Below are 21,953 nucleotides of genomic sequence, written 5' to 3'. Positions count from 1 at the left end.
CAGAGGAGCTCTGTGTTAATTTTTTTTCCACTTTTTTTCAATTTTTCTTTTTTAGAAGGGCCTGAAAGACTATAATAGAGCGTGGGTATCCAAGGTAATACTAGGTTATGACTCCTTTAACTTTATTTACTTTCTGTTAACATTGTGGTAGTTATGGTTCGTGAAGTCGTTAAGCTCCTGCTATCCCGCGAGAGCACCACAAGTTTATCCTCCATCATTGCAGTCTCGGGACGTTCAAAGGAACTGTAGCTTTCGTCACTACAGCGGATGGCCCATCTCTCCATTCATTCGATTGGACAGTGGGAAAAAACGCGATGACGTCTAGCGCTTTACTACTCTACTCTTTTCTATTCTATTCTATTCCACCCAGCTTATAGTATTTCATATTGTCTGTAATGTTATGTCATAATACATTTCAAATCACTTGCTTGTGATTGTGGTCACGACTGCTCAGCCAACTTTAATGATAAGAATCTACTGAAGTGTGCATTTTACTGTACGTTGCACACTAGCAAGTTCAAAAAAATATATATGTGACCACAAAACCACAAAATGTATACATCATCTGAAAGCTGAATAAATAAGCTTTCCATTGATGTATGGTTTGTTAGGATAGGACAATATTTTGGCCGAGATATCTGGAATCTGAGGGTGCAAAAAAATCAAAACATTGAGAAAATCGTCTTTAAAGTTGTCCATTTATGTTCACGATTGTGCTGCATTCACTCACAAAAATAAATGTTTTATATATTTACGGTAGGAAATTTACAAAATATCTTCATGGAACATGATCTTTACTTAATATCCTAATGATTTTTGGCATAAAAGAAAAATTGATAATTTTGACCCATACAATGTATTGTTGGCTATTGCCACAAATAAACCCGTGCGACTCGAGAGGGTCTCCAGGGTCACAAATGATCAATAATTCATGGCTTCATGTGTATTTCCATTACTTTACATCTTCTTACATTTGAACTTTATTATTTTAAGTAATGTGAGAATCATAGATTTAACAAAAAAAGTAGTGGAAACGACAATTCGATTGTACTTAAGTTAATTTGCTGCCTTAAGTTTCTAAGTTGAATAGGTGGATTTTTTTCATCTTGACTTGAAATCTAGTGTATGTACTCACCATCACTGAGATGTGCAGCAGGTGCATGTGTTCGTGCAGGACCCGAGGCTGTTCCCGAACCGTGGGCTGCGTGACCTGGGACAGTTGCTCAGAGCTGCTGACGGACACGTGGAAGAACAGCGTCCCGTTCTCCAGCCACTGCTGCTTCCAGTGCACCTGAGAGATGAGCGCCCCGGTCCCGGACATCTCTGAAACACACGGAGGAACGACACGCTGATCACACACTGTGGGCCGGACTCATGTCACTGGCGTTCAGAACAGCAGAGCGGTAAAAACAGGCCTGGGGAAATGTGATTTATATTGTTATTTACAAAATGCAACAAAAAACTATAAAAGTGTAATGAGCACATCCTGTAATTATAGAAATATAATATAAGATACTTTACATAATACACTACCAGTCAAAAGTTTGGTTTATTGATTTAAATATTTTGAAAGAAGTCTCGTATATGCTCACCAAATTTAAATTAAATTGTTCAAAAAAAAAAAAAAATATATATATATATATTTATTTTAATTCAAATCATTCCAATATGATGAGTTGATGCTCAGTTTTAAATATTTTGAAAGAAGTCTCATAAGATCACCAAATTAACATTTAATTTTTCAAAAAAAAAAGTATTTATTTATTTTTGTCTTTTAATTAAAATCATTCTAATATGATGATTTGAAGCTCAGTTATCAGCAATTATTATTGATGACCAATAATGTTGCTCTTATTGTTATCAATGTTGAAAACAGTTGTGATGCTTCATATTTTTGTGGAAAATGTGATACTTTTTTCCCAAGGATTCTTTCATTAATCGAAAGCTCAAATAAACAGCATTTCTTTAATATTATTAATTGTCACTATTGATCAGTTTTCTAAACTAAGAAAGAAAAATCCTTCTATTTTTTTTTTCAATCTTACCCCAAACTTTTTTAATTGTAGCGTCTCACAGTTTCCATACAAATATGAAGCAGCGCAACTATTTTCAACATTAATAATAATCATAAATGTTTCTTGATCATCAAATCATCATATTAGAGTGATTTCTGAAGGATCATGTGACACTGAAGACTGGAGTAATGATGCTGAAAATTCACACAGGAATAAATGACACTTTACTATATTCATGTAGAAACCAGCTATTTGAAATCATAATAATATTTCACAATGTTACTGTTTTCACTATATGATTCATGCATATATTGTGTTTTAATCCATCATGAAGGTTCTGTGTGCATTTGTGTGACTCCTCCTGAACTTCCATATTAGACTAGAAATAATCTCTGCCATCAAATGAAGAGTTATTATGACATTCTAACCAAGTCATCCATTTCCCCAACTTCAAACATGTTTTTCCGAGCATCAGATCGAGCGTCTTCATACCAGCACTCTTTTGATATCTCAAACGGTTCTTGACGTCTTTAATCTAAAGGTGACATTGTCAGATGTGCTTGAAACAGAGTCTCCGAGTTCAATCGCAATAACCGCACCTCTAACTTTCTGACATCTGACAAGTTTCAAGTGTTTATTAGTTCATTGAAGTTACTGGCATCACTGATTCAAACATTGCGTCATCATTTACTCACATTCACAGCAATCTTAAGTCGTACAACCAGCAAACAAATAATAATTCAGTTCAACTTTGTTTTTGCACATGTACATGCTAAATCATATTAGGTTTAACTAATACTAAATGTAAATCTATTACGCTAAGTTTTTGTTGTGTATCTTTGTTCTGAAATAGAGCTGTAATACAATAAAATATAAATACTAAATATATTTTAAAGTATAAATATTATTTGAAAAACTTGTTTTATTTGTATTATCTGAAAATTAGAAATGTTACCTTAGCTGACTGAAATAAAATCAAACTTGAAGTATTAAACGTACAAAAAACTCAAATAAACATAAATATAAATATAAAACATAAAAAAAACAAAAAAAACATAATAAAGTTACTAAAGCTAAAATGAAATCCAAAAATATCAGCTAAGTTACTTAAAAATATCAATAATACTATAATGGATAATATTATAGTGGACCAGATGTCATTCATTCGTTTTGTGCATTTCATAAGCAATCTTGACACGGCAACTTATCTTAAATATTAACTTAACTTATATATATATATATATATATATATATATATATATATATTAAACCATTAAAACAAGATTTGAAAGCTCCGGTGGAGGGGAGGATTTATAGTGAATCATGAATTGCAGTCTGATCCTCTCACAAAGCTACTGTATTTAGAAGGCAGTTATGAGGATTTTTTTTTTTTTTTTTTTTCTATTGGAGCTTGAAAGCCTCTTCAATCCTACGTTTGGAACGACATGAGGGTGAGGTTTTTATTTTGAAAATTTCCTTTAATTTCAGCCATCTCCAGTCAACAAACGGCCTCTTAAATCAGTCATTCCGGTACAAATGAGAATCAAACACGGCTCATAAGCACGGCTGGATTGATCTTCAATCATTCTTGAATCAGAGATCGGCTTCAGCGACTTCAGTCCTCAAATCATAATCAAAAATCTCCAGCGTGTGATTGTACACCTCTATACGCTCCAGTGAGAACTGTTCCCGAACTGTTATTTGGGGAGGAATGGAGACCTTGAGGGGAGAACTGATAAAACGTGTCCAGATAGGGATCAGATCCGTGCGATGGCCTTTCCATCGACTCGGGTTTGCGGTCTGACCGCTCAGCGTGACCTCGGGAGTAATAAGGCAGATATTTTCAAAGGAGCTTCAGAAGAGAGGTAAAGCTGTTTCACCAGTAACGAGACGCAGGGAATTGATCCTGGAGGAGCACAGAGTGGCCGGATGCTGAGAACGGGACATTCGGAAATCAGGAAGATCCTGACCTCCAACAAAAGTGCTGTTAGATTTCTCTTTCAGATCTCCGGAGACCTCGTACAGTTCACAGTTAAGCGTCATTTCAGGATTGGAAAGTGCACTTAAAGGAGTAGTTCACTTTAAAATTAAAATTAGCCCATGATTTACTCACCCTCAAGCCATCCTAGGTGTATATGACTTTCTTCTTTCAGACGAATACAATCAGAGTTATACAGTAGCCTATTAATAAACACCCTGATGCTTCAGAGCTTTATAATGGCAGTGAATTGCAACAGTTTGAAGCTCAAAAAAGTGCATCCATCCATCATAAACAAACTCCACACGGCTCCACACGGCCACACGGGTTAATAAAGGCCTTCTGAAGCAAAGACATGAGTTTGTGTAAGAAAAATATTCATATTAAGTAAAATAACTAGCTTCCGGCCAAGCAAACATAGAGATTTGACTTAAATCTAAGCGCAACTTATGCGAGTAATGCGACATACTGCTGATATTTACAATACGCCATGACACACTACGCTACTTCTGACGTCACAAGTTATGGAAATTGCGCTTTAGGCGTAAGTAGACTGCGTATGGCCGGAAGCTAGAATTTTACTTTGTAACATGATAAATATGAATATATATTTTTTTTTTTACACAAACTCATGGCTTTGCTTCAGAAGGCCTTTATTAACCCACCAGAGCAGTGTGGAGTTCGTTTATGACAAACTCATTTTTTTTAATATAACTCCGATTGTATTCGCCTGAAAGAAGAAAGTCATATACACTTAGCTTGAGGGTGAGTAAATCATGGGCTAATTTTAATTTTAAAGTAAACTACTCCTTTAATTCTACTGAATGTGCACTTGATGAAGTGCACTTGATGAATACCTTTTAAAAACTGTACTTTCAGACACTATTAATGCAATAAAATGCCACCTAAGTGTGTTTAAAGAGAGTACACTTTAATGACTATGTTTCTTAAGTACACTTTTAAAAAGTGCACTTTGTAATAATGTCAAATTAAAAGTTTTACTTTAAAGTACATTTCAAATCATTTTGTTTTAATGATCGTTTGTACTACTTTAAAAAAGTTCACTTATTTTGATTTGCACATGTAAAGTTGTCAAAACTGTAGTGTGTTATTCAATATTACATTTAAACTAAATTGCAACTTTATCATGACAAATGTGTATATTTAAATACATCAAACCAGTTGACATTAAAGCATATGGTAACTCTTTACAATAAGGTCCGATTAATGCATTAACTAACAATTTGCAATACATGTGCTATATATTAATGCTTTGTCAATATTGGTTAATACAATTAGAACTGTTTAATTATGAAATTATAGCTAGGCCTACATATAAAAATGCACTTAAGTTCTGTAAAATTCAACTAATTAAGGGTCCAAAAACAATACATTTAGTTCGTACTTAAAAGTATAGAAGTGCAGCATATAAATGTATTTATTTTTCACAGAAGTCACTAGTTAAAACTGATCTTCCATCTACTTCTACATACATCTTTCAGTCTGGTCAATGATGCATTTATTACTTACTTTAGCTTTTTTTTGTGTGTATGTGTAAAACTCTAAAAGCACTTTTTCAGCATCTTTGGGACTAATGGACAGGCAGGCAGAAATTGCTGAGCATTGTATTACAAATCTGTAGTGTGTGAAACTTGCTATCAGAGTTTTTTAATCAGATGTCCTTTAATACAACAGCGAAGAGCAGAGAGCAAGTAATCGACCGTGACAAGGAACAGATCTTTTATAATAAAAACACGTCATATTTTACAGCGGGCAACCCTGGAGCAAGACATCGAAAGAAAATAAACACAAATAAAAGACAAGTGGTCAAGTGAATATTAGCATCAGCGTCCCACCATATCAGATGACACGATCAGCTTCAATTAGCTTAAAAACTCCTTTTCCAGGCAGCAAGCCAAAAGTTTCAAGCCATTTAGATCAATTTAGAGTGGATTACTGTCGCTACTCAAAGCTGAATACATTTGAATAAATTATATGCATTCAGGGCCATGGCTGAACTGAACAGGGACAACATGGTATGTTTCATGTGTTTTAATTAACCCAAATACTGTATATAGTTTGCTCAAATCTGCACCCATTGTTTAACAGCAAAGAAAGAAGCCAAACCAAAAAGAAACCTGTGTCTACCATAGTATAATTAAGAGAACTGCACGACCCACTATGAGGATGCTGCCGAAATTAAAAACACTATTATGACTTGATAATGCTTCATTGCATCACTAGAAAAATTGTCCTCTGGCATATTTATCTCCCGCCTGCACAGAATTGCATGTCTTTAAAAGTAATATTCATGTATGATTTAGTGTAATATACCTCTCACAGAGACAGACATTTGATTATTAAACATTTAAGGGATAGTTCACCACCCCCACCAACAAATAAATATAAAAAAAACAATTCTGTCATAATTTAACCAGTTTTACTATGTATTGAAACAACATGAGGCTGAGCAAATGATGACTGAGTTTTCATTTCTTTGTGAACTGTCTCGCAACTGCCTTAGAAGCCACGCAATAAGTGTTTTAAGTAAGACTACAATACAATGAGAACAATATTCATTAGACAGTGTGGAGGCCGTATACAACTATTAAGACCATACAACATATTTGTTGAATCTGTTCAATTATTATTCAATTAATTTTATATAATAAGAAAAATAATAATTCCCACAAATAGTCAAGCTCAACCAGCTACTAAGGACTATCAATGCATTTGCCGTGTGAAAGTTGCACTAAGCTATATATCAATTTTGTTTTCTGTTCGATTGACAGATGCTTTGCAAAACACAGTGTTATGAACTTTATGAACTAGGACAGATTAAACTACCATTGTAATTAAATAAGATATAGACATTTGGGTTACACATTGTTACACTGTTTGTTACAGTGTAATTACACATTTAAGTACTAATAAGTAATACGTAACTACTTACTATAGGGTTAGGAATAGGGTTTGGTTTGGTTTAGGGTTAGTTGCATGTAATTATGCGGAATTTATTGTTATTACTATAGTAACTGCATGTAAAAACGCTATTATTCACCTGTATGTGCTTGAAGACTCTGACATTAAATATCAGCCCACTCCTGCACATCCTTTAGCCTACATAATCATCAGACAATCTCTTCTCAGTGAACTGAAAAACCACAAGATGAGCATAGCAATAGATGGTGGCCGTGGTAATGCACAATATTAGTTTGTGATAATAAGAAGACTTAGTTAGCTACTGGAAAAGCTACACTGATCTGAAAGCAACTAAGCTACTCTCAAGCTACTGAAAAAATGCATTGAGTTAGTAGCATCACTACTGTAGTTATCTACTTCTCAACACTGCTTTCTATATAGAGGAACCGTGCAAATGCTGACAAAATGTTCAGGCTGTGTCTTGTTCTCTGTTCCCAGAACAGGGACAACAATAATAGGTGTCATTGGGCTCAAATCCACTTGAAAGCAGGAGACAGCATCCCCTCACTACAGGCCTGTGTGTAATTCATTAGCGTAACCCCATTAACAACCGGACCTGTGCTGGGACTCTCCGAAACACACCCTGTATTACTCCCAGCAAGGGCACCGGCACTGGATGGCTTCACCCGCCCCCGTCGGGACGTCCCGGTCCAGCTTGTGTCTCCGACACACGTGTGATCTCATTAAGTCAGCATCTACACGTCCTTGTTAAGGCCTCGCTGTTGTTCTGAACCTCTGCGACTCTGTGGTTTATGCCCTAGATGACTTTCCAACAAAAGCTTCCCGATGCCTACAGTCAGCAAAACACTTATTACTCGACTCCTGGCTCAAGTGCTTCTCCCAAAGAAAAGCAATCAGCACACTTGGCAGAGACCGAGCTGCAAGTATCTGAATTTCACAAATCATATTCACACAGCCACTCCGGCCCAGAACGGCCATATTGGGTGTGATTTCAGTGACACTGCACAACAGGGAAACACACAAATGTGTGAAGCATAAGCTCGTTTTTCATGAGAATATGCTGGAAATGTTGTGTTGGGTTTTGCACATACTGTACATACAAGGGGATATGAACAAACAACACTAATTATTAGACTTTGCAGTATCCTGCATTGTTTGTGCTATAGATATGCACGATAAACATAAATGATTATGCAGGTAATGATAAACATTCACTTTTGACATGTTAAACATGGTGTTCTCCATTCATAATAGGACACAACTTAAAGGGCTCCTATTATGCCCTTGTACTAGAATATGTACAACTTCAGAAAACACATGATTTGTCACATATTTTAAGTTATTACAGCTATAACAGCAATTAGTTCCTGTTTCGATGAAGCCCCTCCTCCTGAAATATGAAATGTGCTGTGATTGGTTCGCTGGGTCAGTGTATTGTGATGTTACTGACAAGCATTTATGGCAAACTAAAATAGAATTTATTGCCATTACTATTGGAACTTGTCTGTCATGTATTTGAATGTACTAGTTACAATATACACGTATATTACGTATAATAACATGCGATTCATTTTTTCAGTTTAAAGCATTACAAATATTTCACAAAATTAACACAGCATTCGTTTTTCCCCCATCATGCTTTGGCTAGCGTTACATTATCACGCTCTTATTCATGCAAATGTTTTTAAAACATTCAAGCACGATAAGACATAAAAGAGAACGCAGTGCAGTCAGTGACACACACACACACACACACACACACACTTGTGCGCAAAAAAAGCCGCTTCAGACAGCACTTGAACAGAGAAAAACACACACAATTATGTTTTTAATAAGGTAAATATAGTCTTAAATTAACTTAAAGAGTTGTGAGAAAATGTGGGTGCATTTATTGTGGTAGATTTTTAATAGATAAAATAGTAAATTGTATATCAAACTTACCATGTCTCTAACATCTAACCTTACTTCCTTTTCAGGCCTAACATGATAACACTTTGAAACACAATGTACTAAAACTTTCTGTCCTGTGTTTTTTAATGGTGTATGTTGTGTTGCCATACCCCTTTTACTTTGGTTGTGTGAGTGTAAAAATAACAAATATGGGAAATGAAACTAGACAGATGACTAAATTTGAACCTTGTGATTAACAATGAAGTAATCATTAATACAAAGTTTGCTTTACCTAGTAACAGAAGGGTTTGTCTATGAAAACCAATCAAATTGTGGGGAAATTATGTAAAGCAGCATGACATTTTTACCATACCTCCTTATTCTATAAAAACTGTTGTATTCGTGTTAGCTGGTGGGATTCTCAATGGAATTTGTCAGAGATCCTCCAGCCTTGCTTCTTCTTGGGGGAGATTCTCTGAGAACTGTGCGAGAGATCCTCCGGCCGTGATTAAAGCTTTTAAAGGACATTAGCTAAAGTCTGTTTGTCGATTATTCCTGCGCAGGAAGAAAGCTAGTTAGGGAAGCAAGTTAGTTAGGTAGACTACATATTAAACGTCGATTGGAGACGTTAGGGATGGTCGATTGGAGACGGCCCAGGGAAAACATCGATTGGAGACGGCCCCGGTAGACTTAGGTCAGATGAGATAGGACTTAGTTAGGTTTAGGGAAAAAAAAAATCTACGACATATAACATATATATATATATATATAGCTTATAAATAGAAGTAGTAGCCTACTAAAATATGTTTTTTGAAAATGTAAAAATGCAGAAAGTTTTCTATGTTTAGGGTTAGGGTTACAGGAGAGAATAAACAGTTTGTACAGTATAAAAATCACTTCGCCTCTGGAGAGTCCCCACAAAGATAGCGAAACTGAGTGTGTGTGTGTGTGTGTGTGCGACAGAACATTGACAGTTGCATGGCAGGGACACAAGCGTGCATCAGCATTGCTTATCCTCATAAAAGCTGGCAGGCCAGAAGCTCTTTACTGTGTGCTGTGATGAACCTGGAGAGATCAGCTCAAACTCTCTGTGCGCGCGCCAAACCTTCAATTATTCACATCACCGATATCAGGATAATCATCCACAGCTTGTACAATTAGATTTAAAACAGATACACAATCTATCAACATTCAGAGAGTTTGTGATATGTTCATGTTTTACATTAGATCATGACCTCTATCGAACGAGGTTCTACCAATCAGAATCAAGGACCCGAACTATCCATTTAATAATACATATTTCAGACGCTGGACCAGAATTCAATCCAGAGTTTCAAAAATCCGACAAAACACGTAATTATCATGATGCAATTACTGTACCGTCTTGCTTATAATCCCATCTCCCTCCTGTTTTATTCGCTATGGGTAAACAGCAAATCAAATTACTCAAAATAAGTCATTAAGTTTGTCCAGGATTTTTTTTTTCAGTATCAATTAAAAATACTTTTAAACTGATGTTCATTTCTACTCATAATTAGACAACTTGATATTTTGTAAACACACAACTCTGCAGACTCCCTGCACTAACTACACTAATGAGACACTAACAAGCGATTATGAGAGCAGAACAAACATAGTAACTTTTCTTCTAAAGTATTTCTTTTCAAGTGATATGCACAAATTATAAGAAGTTTTAAATGTTCTCTTCTATTGTACTTAAAGTGGTCATTTTGTATATGAGTTCAGTGCCAATGTTACTCAAGGTTTCTTGCAGTGATTATAATAAATGTTCATCTCTCTGACTGTGAATGAAGCAGATCTTATGTCATGCAATGACTGACAGTGAAACCATTCAAAAGTTTGAGATTTTTAATGTCTTTAAAATAAATCTCTTCTGCTCATCAAGGCTGCGTTTATCTGATCAAAAATACAGAAAACATAATATTATTATTACAATTTTCTGTTTTCCATTTTTTATTCCAGTGATGGCAAATATAAATAAAAAAATGAAAGTTATTATTATTATCAATATTGAAAACAGTTGAGACATGTCTCTCAGGACTCAGTTTGTACTACTGTACCTTTAAAACTTCAATATGTAAATCACATTGCTTTGCTGCTGAAAGTCCTGCTTTCTATGATAAATGTCCATGAAGAGAGAAAACATGAAAACTAGTCATAATCTGAAACAAATAAAGGTCAGGTGGTCATCTCAGACACACAGAGGCTTTGACACACCTGGACTGAAGATATGTGTGTGTGTGTGTGTGTGTGTGTGTGTGTGTGTGTGTGTGTGTGTGTGTGTGTGTGTGTGTGTGTGTGTGTGTGTGTGTGTGTGTAATGTGTGTGTGTGTATGTGTGTGTGTGTGTGTGTGTGTGTGTGTCAATCAAAACTGAGGAGAGTTTGGCTGAGAGGAAGAGGAAGACAGCGATGACAAGAGAACGTGTGATCATGTGACACGTCTCGGTCAAGATGATGTCACTGCTGAATTGTTGGACATTACCGGACAGATTCCTCAACAGCCTCGTGATTCGAGGATTTATTGATGTACATTCAGATTTGATCATGAACAAATGCTAGAAGCTTGACGTGTTGCTGACTACTTCTTTCAAATGTGTCTGTGACAGCGTTATTTTCATAGTTATTATTCATATTTTGAATGTTTTTATGTTTAAATACATTTTAAAGTTTTAGTAATTTAGTAGTGTGCTTTATATTATTATTATTATTATTATTATTATTATTATTTAATATGAAATATTTAGTAATTTAGTAGTGTGCTTTTTACATTTACTATTATTATTATTATTTAATATTAAAGTTTTAGTAATCTAGTAGTGTGCTTTGTATATTTATTATTATTATTATTATTATTATTATCATTATTATTATTTAATATTAAAGTTTTAGTAATCTAGTAGTGTGCTTTGTATATTGACTATTATTATTATAATTATTGGTTAAACTATATTTTAAGGTATCATTGTTGCAGTGCAATTATATATTTAAGTACTGAGTAATATTAATTAACTACATGTACTTACTATAGGGTTAGGATATGATTAGGATTTGGTTGAGGGTTAGTTGCATGTAATTATGCATAATTTACTGTAATTACTATGGTAAGTACATGCAACATTTGTAACAAGGACACTGTAAAATAAAGTGTTACCTAATTATTATTATTTAATATTAAAGTTTTAGTAATTTAGTACTTGCTTTTTTATATGTACTATTATTATTATCATCATTATTATTATTCCTATTCATTCATTCATTTATTATATGTGTTTTAGTTTTGCATATTTAATTTTATTTCAGTTTATTTTATAATCAAAATTTTGAAAATGTTGTTATGGTTTTAGTTAACTGTAATAATAAGATAATAAGATCCCACTTCAAAGCCTGGCGAGTTGACAGTGAATGACATGTTAACAAGTAAATAAGAATGTAAGAGGAGTTGTCAGCATTGTTTGGGCTCAATGAGCTTCTGTATAACAAAAGCATTCAAAGATAAGAAATAAGAATAAAGAACAATTTCAGCACACAATATTAGCAAAATGCTCATATTAGCTCCATGCTTCACTGCACTTTTTTCAAATTAAATATTAGCACAGTTTAACGCCACATGGACGTCTTATTACACGCTGAAATGGAGTCGCTGTGATTCAGGGCAATGAGCTTTATTAAAATGCAAAAAAAAATAAAAATTACAAACGCCCAAGAGAGTCCTATGTGCGTTGGTGCTGTAATTGTGTAATATGTGTGCAACACTGGTGTTTCTGCTAATGTTGAGTATAAAGTGTCCAGCCATTACTGAGAGCTGCTGCTAATGAAGGCCGGTCGGTGGGACTGACTCGATCCGATGGCAGAAAGCGCTCGTTTAGCTATTAGAGATCATCTCTTCGCGTGTGAAATTAAACATTAATTATGAGGGAGAGGTGGGTTCATACATATGAGCAATTAGAGCCGAGTCACAAGTCATAAACAGGGTTGCATGCTGGGAGAAAACAAATGTGTGAATACTGCCAACAGAGACATTTATCCGAAGTTATAATCCTTGTAATTAAACTCTGGGGATGTGGTCATGTATATTTGCTTTTCTTTTTTATTACTGTGTTGTGTTCTTGTGTAATATCAGTCATTCAGCACTTAGATACGCTTTAAAGGGGTCACGACGTCTTTTGACACTTTAGAGGTCTTTGAGACATTAAATCATCCTGCAAGTGTCATTATAAACAAATCCTTTATTTAACCAAGGTCCAAACACGGCTCGTTTTGAATTGTGGCATCTGTGACGTCACATGGGTGAATATATCTGCGTATGAAATTCATAGTTTTCACGTGACACCACACCCGTATATGAACAGCCACCTGGAGGGCAAAACAAGGCTTTCCTTCATCACACGCAAATTATTTTTACAGGTTAGTTTGTACTAAGTGCTCATAGTGAGAAAGTTTATTTGAAAAATTAAAAAAATGTAAAAAAAAAAAAAAAATTAAATAAAATAAATTAAAAATTGAATTTTTTTTGATGATGCACAAACACTTGGACAGATATATGAACGCAACACACAGTTTCTCATTAGGCAGTTTTCCAAAGAAAACCATTATAAAGAAAACTCTTCCACTAAGCATTCTGGGCTCATCTGCTCGCCTGTATATAGTATGCATCATTAATGAGGTGTACACTGAATTTGATCTTTTAATATCACTGTTTTAGTACATTAAGTGTTTTTCCCGTTAAGTGTTTTCGAATGTCCCGCTGTTTTCATTGACTGGAATCCTGCAGCAGGTTCTGTATATGATCACGAGTGCCAAAAACCTGCAGCTTGTTCACATTTCTTTTGAGAGGCCGTCAAAATATACTTGGCTTGAAATAGAGGGGGAATTGACAGGCGTGCGCTGCAGTTCTGTGGATGTTTTACACTTCACGCCAGTCACATGACTGTAAACTATGAATACGTTAACCAGGCACAGTGTAATGGAGAGTTCGCAGAGAAACTTCGGTTGAAAGATGAAGCAGTGAACAGTCAGATGAAGCATTACCCCAAGTAAACTATTACATAAGGCTTTGTCTGTAAATTATGGTTTTATATGGAAGCTTTCAAAACACTTACTCGTGTTGATACTGTTTCCTACGCAATGTAATTGTTTCCTACGCAAAATAATGAGTTGTCTTAACAGTAACTTCCAAAAGCCCATGAGAAACCAAGGCAGAACACCGTAACATCAGTTACCGCTCTTTGGCTTTGTTTTGGAACGCTCAGATTGAGTTACGGTGCTCTGCCTTTGTTCAGCCGCGCGTCAATATGAAGTTACTGTGCCGGTGTTCTATCAAATAATGCTACCTATCAGATTGCCTTTGTTTTACTGTCCATTAAAATTAAAATTACGGTATAGCCTGTGTACTTTGTACAGCTGCCATCAGTCCCTGTAACTTCTGATGTCCTCAGAGCTTTGTCCTGCACAAATGCGGTCAGAACATTGAGTATGGTCTGAACCCGCTCCATCGGCAAACGTGCGATATCGATCGCGAATGATTTTGCAGAGTTGACAGAAAAATGTTACACATGCCGTAGCAGATGAATACAACTAGGAACTAAAGCCCCGCCTCACTCAGTTCGGGTACTGGACCTGGTTGAAACACTCATGCATCTAGCTGGCAGAGTGCCAAAACTTCGCCGGCGCCTTCAGACAACCGGCGCCCTAAACACGGTCGAGCCAACGCTGGACTAATATATCTATGGAGGTATTTTGTCATGTCAAATGTATTAATAATGCCATCAGAATGCAACCAATGCACAGGATAGCAATAAGTAGATGGCTATAAATAATTGTAAATCATACAAAATAAATGCCATGATCACTAGATTTTATACATGTGTTACTACAATGATTTTGTTAATGGTGATCAGCAACCAAATATTGATAATGTGGAAGTTACTGTCACAGTGTCTGGTTTGTTCCCTGGGTCACCACTAGATGTCATCCTTCCCCACGGTGTCTGTCACGTTCTGAACTACATTCCCCACGATCCTTGTTTCTTCATTGCACTCAGCTGTCCCTTGTCACTAATCATTGCACTCAGCCTATTCCCCATTAGCATTGTCATTTCCCTGTGTATAATAGCCTGTCTGTTTTAGTGTTTGTCACGGAGTCGTTGTTATATGTCACACTACACTTCTGATCTGTGTTCCTAGCCTGTTCTTGTTTGTTTCTTGTTTATTTTGTATTTGGACTGCTATTATGGATTTTGACCCCTGCATGGATGACGAGTTGGATTGCCCTAACATTAAAAATACTGCTAATGGATCTCTCTGTTTCCCGAGTGTGTTCCGTGACAGTTACTGCCTTTTGCCTTGGCATGACTTCTCACTTTTTGCTGACAATACAAAGGCAGAGTACAGCAACTTTAAAATAGTGGTCAAAAGTCAAGTTTGAGCTTTTTTTTAATGTATATAATTTGCATTACTAAAACATATATTTGCCAGATTTCCAGTGTCCTACCTATAATTAATTTGGCGGGACAACTAAAAATCTTTAAAGTCATTTTTCTCAGTTCCACACTCTAGCGAGTTAAGGTCTTTTGCCTTTGTAGGGCTGTTCAGTTTCAAGCTGACTTTAAAGGAGCCGTCACTTAAAACTGGATCATTTAACCTCAAGGAACAAATGAAAAAAAAAATAATAGAAAAATCCATGTCACGACCCCTTTAAAACATACAGTCACGCCACATAAACAGTGACGCGTTTTATCACCCAGCAGGTGAAAACTGCATCTGATCACTTAAAGTAACAGCACACTGTCCTCAACAACACACACGATCTGAGGAATCCTTCATGTCTTCAGCACAAACGCTGCAGGATGAGATTTGCCCCCAAGTTTAATACTTTTGGATTAGGGGTTTGTTTAAGGTATGAGCGTCAGTAATAGTGATGCTTGTCCAGGCAAACACAACCAATAAGGAAATACACCACATGACATTTGTCTCTCAACACATTATGAGTGCAGTGATGCAGATGAATGGGACGGTAGAAGATCTGACTGTACATTTCCAGCGAGAGTCAATGAGATCATATTACAAACTACAGAAACATAATCATTTCTGTCTGCAGGTGTTTCGCTGCAAGACAATCATGCTGAGGGTTTCTAAAATGTGTGAATCTTCCTGTTGTAAGAATAGAAGTTTACTATGACTGTAGATAGATTAAAAATGTGTATGCATAATAAAAATCTAGCTACAAAAGCCAATGCATGTTTACACACTGTTTTTCACTAAATAAGCACGTCTTATACTGGAATACTTGATTCTGATTGGTCAATTAAGTATTGCATGGTCAAATATGATGACACTATATTGTAGTACTGACTGCAGTCTTAAAAATGAATTTATTACACAGCTGTATGTGTCTCATTTCTTTTGTATAACTCCATGCTCTCGTCTAACACATGAAGAAAACACGATCCAATTAATATTTCAAGTGCATTCGTTTATTTATTCAGTAAGTAGCCATGTAATAGTGGGATAATACGTCTTGTTTTATTAAAGTAAAGAGTAGTCTGGTGAATCCAGACTGACTGTACATTACCAGTTCTTTTAGAAATTTTAAAATAAAGATTAAAAATAAATAAATTAATATTTTTACTGATTAAAAATTGCAAAGACTTTTGCATTGCCATCACAGAAATATATGACATTTTTAAATGTATTTAAAAAAAGAAAACAGTCACTTAAAATTGCAATGATATTTCACAATATTATGGATTATACTTTTCTTTCAAAAACATAAAACCATTTCAAACTCTCTCTCTATAATTTGAACATTTGAAAACACGTAAAATGGCCTAATTTCGTGTGGCAGTGTGAAACCAGCCACTGAATCAGAGTATTTTCCAGTCTTAACAAGCTGTGTGCTTCTTATGTCAAAATTGCACTGCTGATATTTTCTTCAGCATGTAATTTTAGACACAGCATATGAGTGTTGTGACTTCTGCCGAGCGCTTTCATCGCTAACAAGCCCTGAAATGAAAACAAACTGAGTTTTATAATGAGACACAGCACTAGCAATTAACGTGAACAGAAATGGATCTATAAATACTTGCCCTTGTCTTCTGAAATGAAATGTCTGCTGGCGGCTCCGTCTCGCAGTCACACTGCTAACATGTGTCATTCATTCTGACACCGTCCCAGAAACACCACGACGACACCATGTGTGTGTGTGTGTGTGTGTGTGTGTGTGTGTGTGTGTGTGTGTGTGTGTGTTTGTTCGGCAGCAGCCTCTGGCTCAAAACTAACGCAAACCCACTTCAGTAACCCATCACTTCCGGTGGGCATCAATCAGACGCTGGCACGCACACACACACACACACACACACACACACACCATTGACGGCTTTTCCTCTTTTATCTGCTCAGCTCATGAAAATAATCCAAAGAAAAAAGATTTAGGTGGTATCTGATGCTCTATTTATGATATGATACAGTCGGATGGCATATCATTTTGTAATATTTTGTAACATTTTAATATTATTTTTAGTAATATTTTGGGCTATAGAAGTCACAACACTCACATGTTGGGTCTGTAATGACATGCTTTATGTGTAAAGTCACAGCAAAACAAAATGGGCCTTATTTACTTCCTTATACACGTAGCGTCTCCAAAAGGGCATCATTTATCAAGGCACGTCATTCTAAAGAGGCAAAAACATGCTGTTGTTTGTGCGCTACAGACTGTGAGATTTCTGCAATCCTATAAGATCGTTACAAATCACACTGTACGACAAGGATCTAATAAACTTGGGTATGACATGTACAGTATGCAGACTGTATAATGATGACACCTATTGAATCGTAGTATAGAAGAATAAACATCATCAGCATGCGCTAGTGAACAAATAGAGCAAGATGAATCGCACTTTGGTAATTGTGTTTGTATGTGCACTGAAGAAAAGAGGAGGAAGCAAAAGAGGGGAATATGGACGCGGTCATGGCTAGAGAAAAGAGGCTAACTCGGCAGGACAATTTTGTAAATGGAGCTTGAGGTACAGTAAGAAGTTTTAAGTTTTAGCGCCATGTTGTGCTGATCAATACGCCATTTGTGACCCTGGACCACAAAACCGTCACATGGGTCAATTTCTTGAAATTGAGATTTATACATCATCTGAATGCTGAATAAATAAGCTTTCCATTGATGCATGGTTTGTTAGGATAGGACAATATTTGGTCGAGATATCTGGAATCTGAGGGTGCAAAAAAAATCGAAACATTGAGAAAATCTCCTTTAAAGTTGTCCATTTATGTTGGCGATTGTGCTGCATTCACTCACAAAAATACATGTTTTATATATTTACGGTAGGAAATTTACAAAATATCTTCATGGAACATGAACTTTACTTAATATCCTCATGATTTTTGGCATAAAAGAAAAATTGATAATTTTGACCCATACCATGTATTGTTGGATATTGCCACAGATATACCAGTGTGACTCGTGACTGGTGACGTGATCCAGGGTCACATTTGATGTTGCATTTGTATTGGCTAGTCAGTAGACGCAGGTCATGTGAGATGATCATGCTAACTTTCTGACAGAAAATGATCACAGGCTATCTTTGAGAGAGGTTCAAAGACGGTCTTGCGACCACTGTACGAAGTTTAGGAGCCACGACCACAGAAATCTCCACGATTGCTCATCTTTCGTCTGGGACAGCACGGGCATTATTGGTGGTGTTGAACTGACTGTCTAAAATCTGCCAATAGTTAACACAAAATTGTAATGCTGGTCAATGTTAATGTAAGAATGTTAACATTAATAATGCACTTAAAACTACATTCACATCTGCTTCCATTCTGGTTAAAATGTTTTTGGTGTTACAATATTTAGTCAGTAATGCATAATTAATGAAATCCAAGGTGATCAATTGTGTGCAGAGAAAGTTTGACAGCAGGTTAAAAAGCAGTCAACTTTGAGATCAGTTTATTTTATATATATTTTATATTTTAAGTTTTAGTTTTACTCTTGAAATAGCAATAAGAACTTAAAGTTTCAGTTTTGTGTGGAAATAAAGGGTCGTTAATGCCATTTAAAACACAATCATGCATTGAGACATTTTGTCATGTAAAAGCAGTGGCTTTTATCGTGAATTTAGAGTCTTTCTTTTCATCATTACAGCTTCATTTTGCATCTTTGTCTGTTTAGATATTTTCAGTCATGGACTTTGTGAAGGCACTGTGAGTTTTTGGCTATTTTTCTCCTTTGAAACACATAACATGATGGTGCAGAGCATCAAATCAAACCAATACCTTGTGCTGAGAAAATATAAATGCTGATTCATATGTGAATATATTACATCTCTGCTCTCCAATGCTTCTGTCATTCATCTGTTCTGTCCTCCGTCTCCAAGGTGACCTGCATTTTACATCCTATTATCACGCACTCATAAACCTCCACTGCTTGCATTACGCCTTTAATGCAATCCTATTCAGCGTTAATACAATTTAGCCTGGGCGCGACACAAAAACTCCCTCCCTACAAGAAAATTAGCATCATTACAGAAAACAATGCCGCTGATGTTTATGGCTGGAGTTATAAATGGTTTGTCTTGCCACTATTCATGCAGGATTACGAGGGCAGGCGGCCAAAAAAGGCCTAATGTATTTAAAGTGACACATTAAAAGGATAAACAGTAGCTTTATCTCCAAAGTACATTGACTTTCGTCGAAAAGCAGCGAAATCTCATTAATGAAGCAGCTGGCCAAGTGATTACAGATATCAGCATCTCGCGGGGCAGAGCCGCCATGTTGGAGAGCAAAGCAGGTCATAATCATACACACATTAAGATATCGAATGCAGTGCTGGGAAACTGGCTTCGGCATGGATCTCTTTTCCAGTCCGTTCACGTACTGGCCGGTGGACTGACCATTGCAAACTGCTAATGAGAAATTGAGAGCGACTACACCTTATTTGCAATGCACAGCAGTGTTATTCTGTATTTAACAGAGGCTTTCTCATCCAAAGTTGTGTGTATGCAGATATGCATCTTTCACTCTTAGACTTTGAGTCTTTGATTGGTTTTGATAATTTGTATATTATAATTTCCTAATTATGTAACTGGTTCCATACATTTTTACCTGGCTAAAATTGTGTTAAACTTGGTTTATTTTGGATTAATCTGAAATCATTGACATTTGTCCATCGTTTTTTAAGGACTACAACAAACGGCTGATAGGGACTACACGACATTTCTGCCTGGTTGGTGACATCACTAACCCTAAAATTTACATAAACCCCGCCCCCGGGAACGCGATTTATAGATTATCATGATAGAATATGATAATCAATGACTAGAAGATAACTACACATCAGCTTCATAAATTCATCAACTAACCATTCAGAAATGTCCTGTTGCTTAAACATGTTGTCACTTCTTCTTGAGTCTCTCCATCATTGTCTGACTTTGAACATAAAAGGCTAAAAGTTTTTGAAATTTTCAGTGCATGTCTGTGTGAGGTAAAAGGACACAAGCTGTTGAAGCTCCGCCCCCTGTGCCGGGAGCAGCAGCTCATTTGCATTTAAAGGAACAGACACAAAACTGTGTGTTTTTGCTCACCCTCAAAAAGTGACAACTTTAAAATGGTATATAAAAATATATATGTGGGGCATTTTGAGCTAAAACTTCACATACACACTCTGGGGACATCAATGATTTATTTTATAATTATACCACCCCTTTAAGGAATATTATTGTTTTTGTTGTTGTTGTTGTTTTTTTAATTCATGTTCCTGGTAATCTTGAATCAGAATAAGTTCCTCTTGCAGCATCTCTTCTCTTCTCTGATGATGAGGGCGGGGCAACCTGTCAATCACATGAGATCCACCAATAGCAAACCACAACCAGCCAATCAATTCCTACTTTTGTTCTTGTTCCAGAAGCGTTTCACTCGGATATACGGTACAATATGGAAGAACCTTCAGCTTGTGCTTCACTTGTCTTTTTGCAGTGGAATCTTTAGTGATTTTTATAAAGTAAATCTACAAATAACTTTTATACTGTTAGTCATATTTTGAGATGAACACTTAATGGACTGAAGCAACTAAGGTTATTTGATAGTTCATACATAATTTATTAAAAAATAATGTTCAAATGTAAGTGTCAAATATGATCATCAGGCTTTTGAGGAAGGTTTATTTGTTCATCTCTCAATCATCATTGTATTGAATTGCATTAAAACTACAGAGTTTGAGCATACAACTAAGCATTTAAATATCATCTCACATAAGACATATTATTGGCAGATACGTATAGAATGACGACTGATATTTATATGCATTTTATGTAAATAACTGCTATACTATTATTAAGATCTAACTGATTTACATACAAGCTATCCGAATTTCATCTTAACTTTTGTTCACATCAGCAATTGCATCAAGTTGCCTCTAAAAGAGAATGAGATCCAAATGATCAATGTCATAAAAGCCTGGTGTATCAAATATGATACTCAACAAAAACTAACTTATTCTTTGCACCAAGAAAAAAATGGTTCTTTAAAGAACTGAAAGATTCTTTGAAGAACTAAAAAGGGTTCTTCTATGGCATCACTGTGAAAACTCCTTTATCTTATCCAATCCTTTATTCTTAAAAGTGTACTGAATCCTGTCATCGGGCCGGTTACATGTCTTTATGTGGCATTTAATTGAAAGCTAACTGAACTGTGGTTGGTAATTTTACTCTAAACCCACTGACAGTCAGAAGCCTGGCTTTGATATCACTGGGCTTTGGAGGCTTTAGCTGTGAATATTTGTCTACTAGACCCAAATAACAGGCAGTAGACATGCAGACTGTTGAGGAGACAGTGAAGCTGATGCATCAACAGAAGACAGCACAGACTAAAACTGATACTGGGATCATAAAGATGAAGATAAATTAAAATCAATTCATCAATACTGTAAACCCAGTCCTATAAACCCTTAATGTCCTCAAATCCTAGAGACGCTCTGAAGTAACCGGAGGTTAAAAGGCCATGCAAGCACTCAATGAACCAATGGGAGCCTGATATACCCACGGTATTTCTTCTCTTAGGGGTAAAAAGAAGTTTGAAAAACTTGAACAGTGATTTACTGT

General features: G+C 35.9%; 1 protein-coding gene across 1 annotated transcript in view; it reads right to left on the bottom strand.

Moving 5' to 3' along the window:
• astn2 (astrotactin 2) overlaps positions 1–21,953 on the bottom strand; it is a 479,465-nt gene that overhangs the window by 378,065 nt on the left and 79,447 nt on the right. Inside the window, exon 2 of the mRNA XM_079872092.1 lies at positions 1,136–1,323. Within this exon, the coding sequence (XP_079728218.1) occupies positions 1,136–1,323 (188 nt within the window). The remainder of the gene's footprint in view (positions 1–1,135; positions 1,324–21,953) is intronic.

This window comes from Squalius cephalus (genome assembly GCF_949319135.1).
Source record: "Squalius cephalus genome assembly, chromosome: 5".
NCBI lineage: Eukaryota > Metazoa > Chordata > Actinopteri > Cypriniformes > Leuciscidae > Squalius > Squalius cephalus.
Note: the sequence above shows the minus strand (reverse complement) of the source record. Positions and strands in the feature narration are given on the sequence as shown.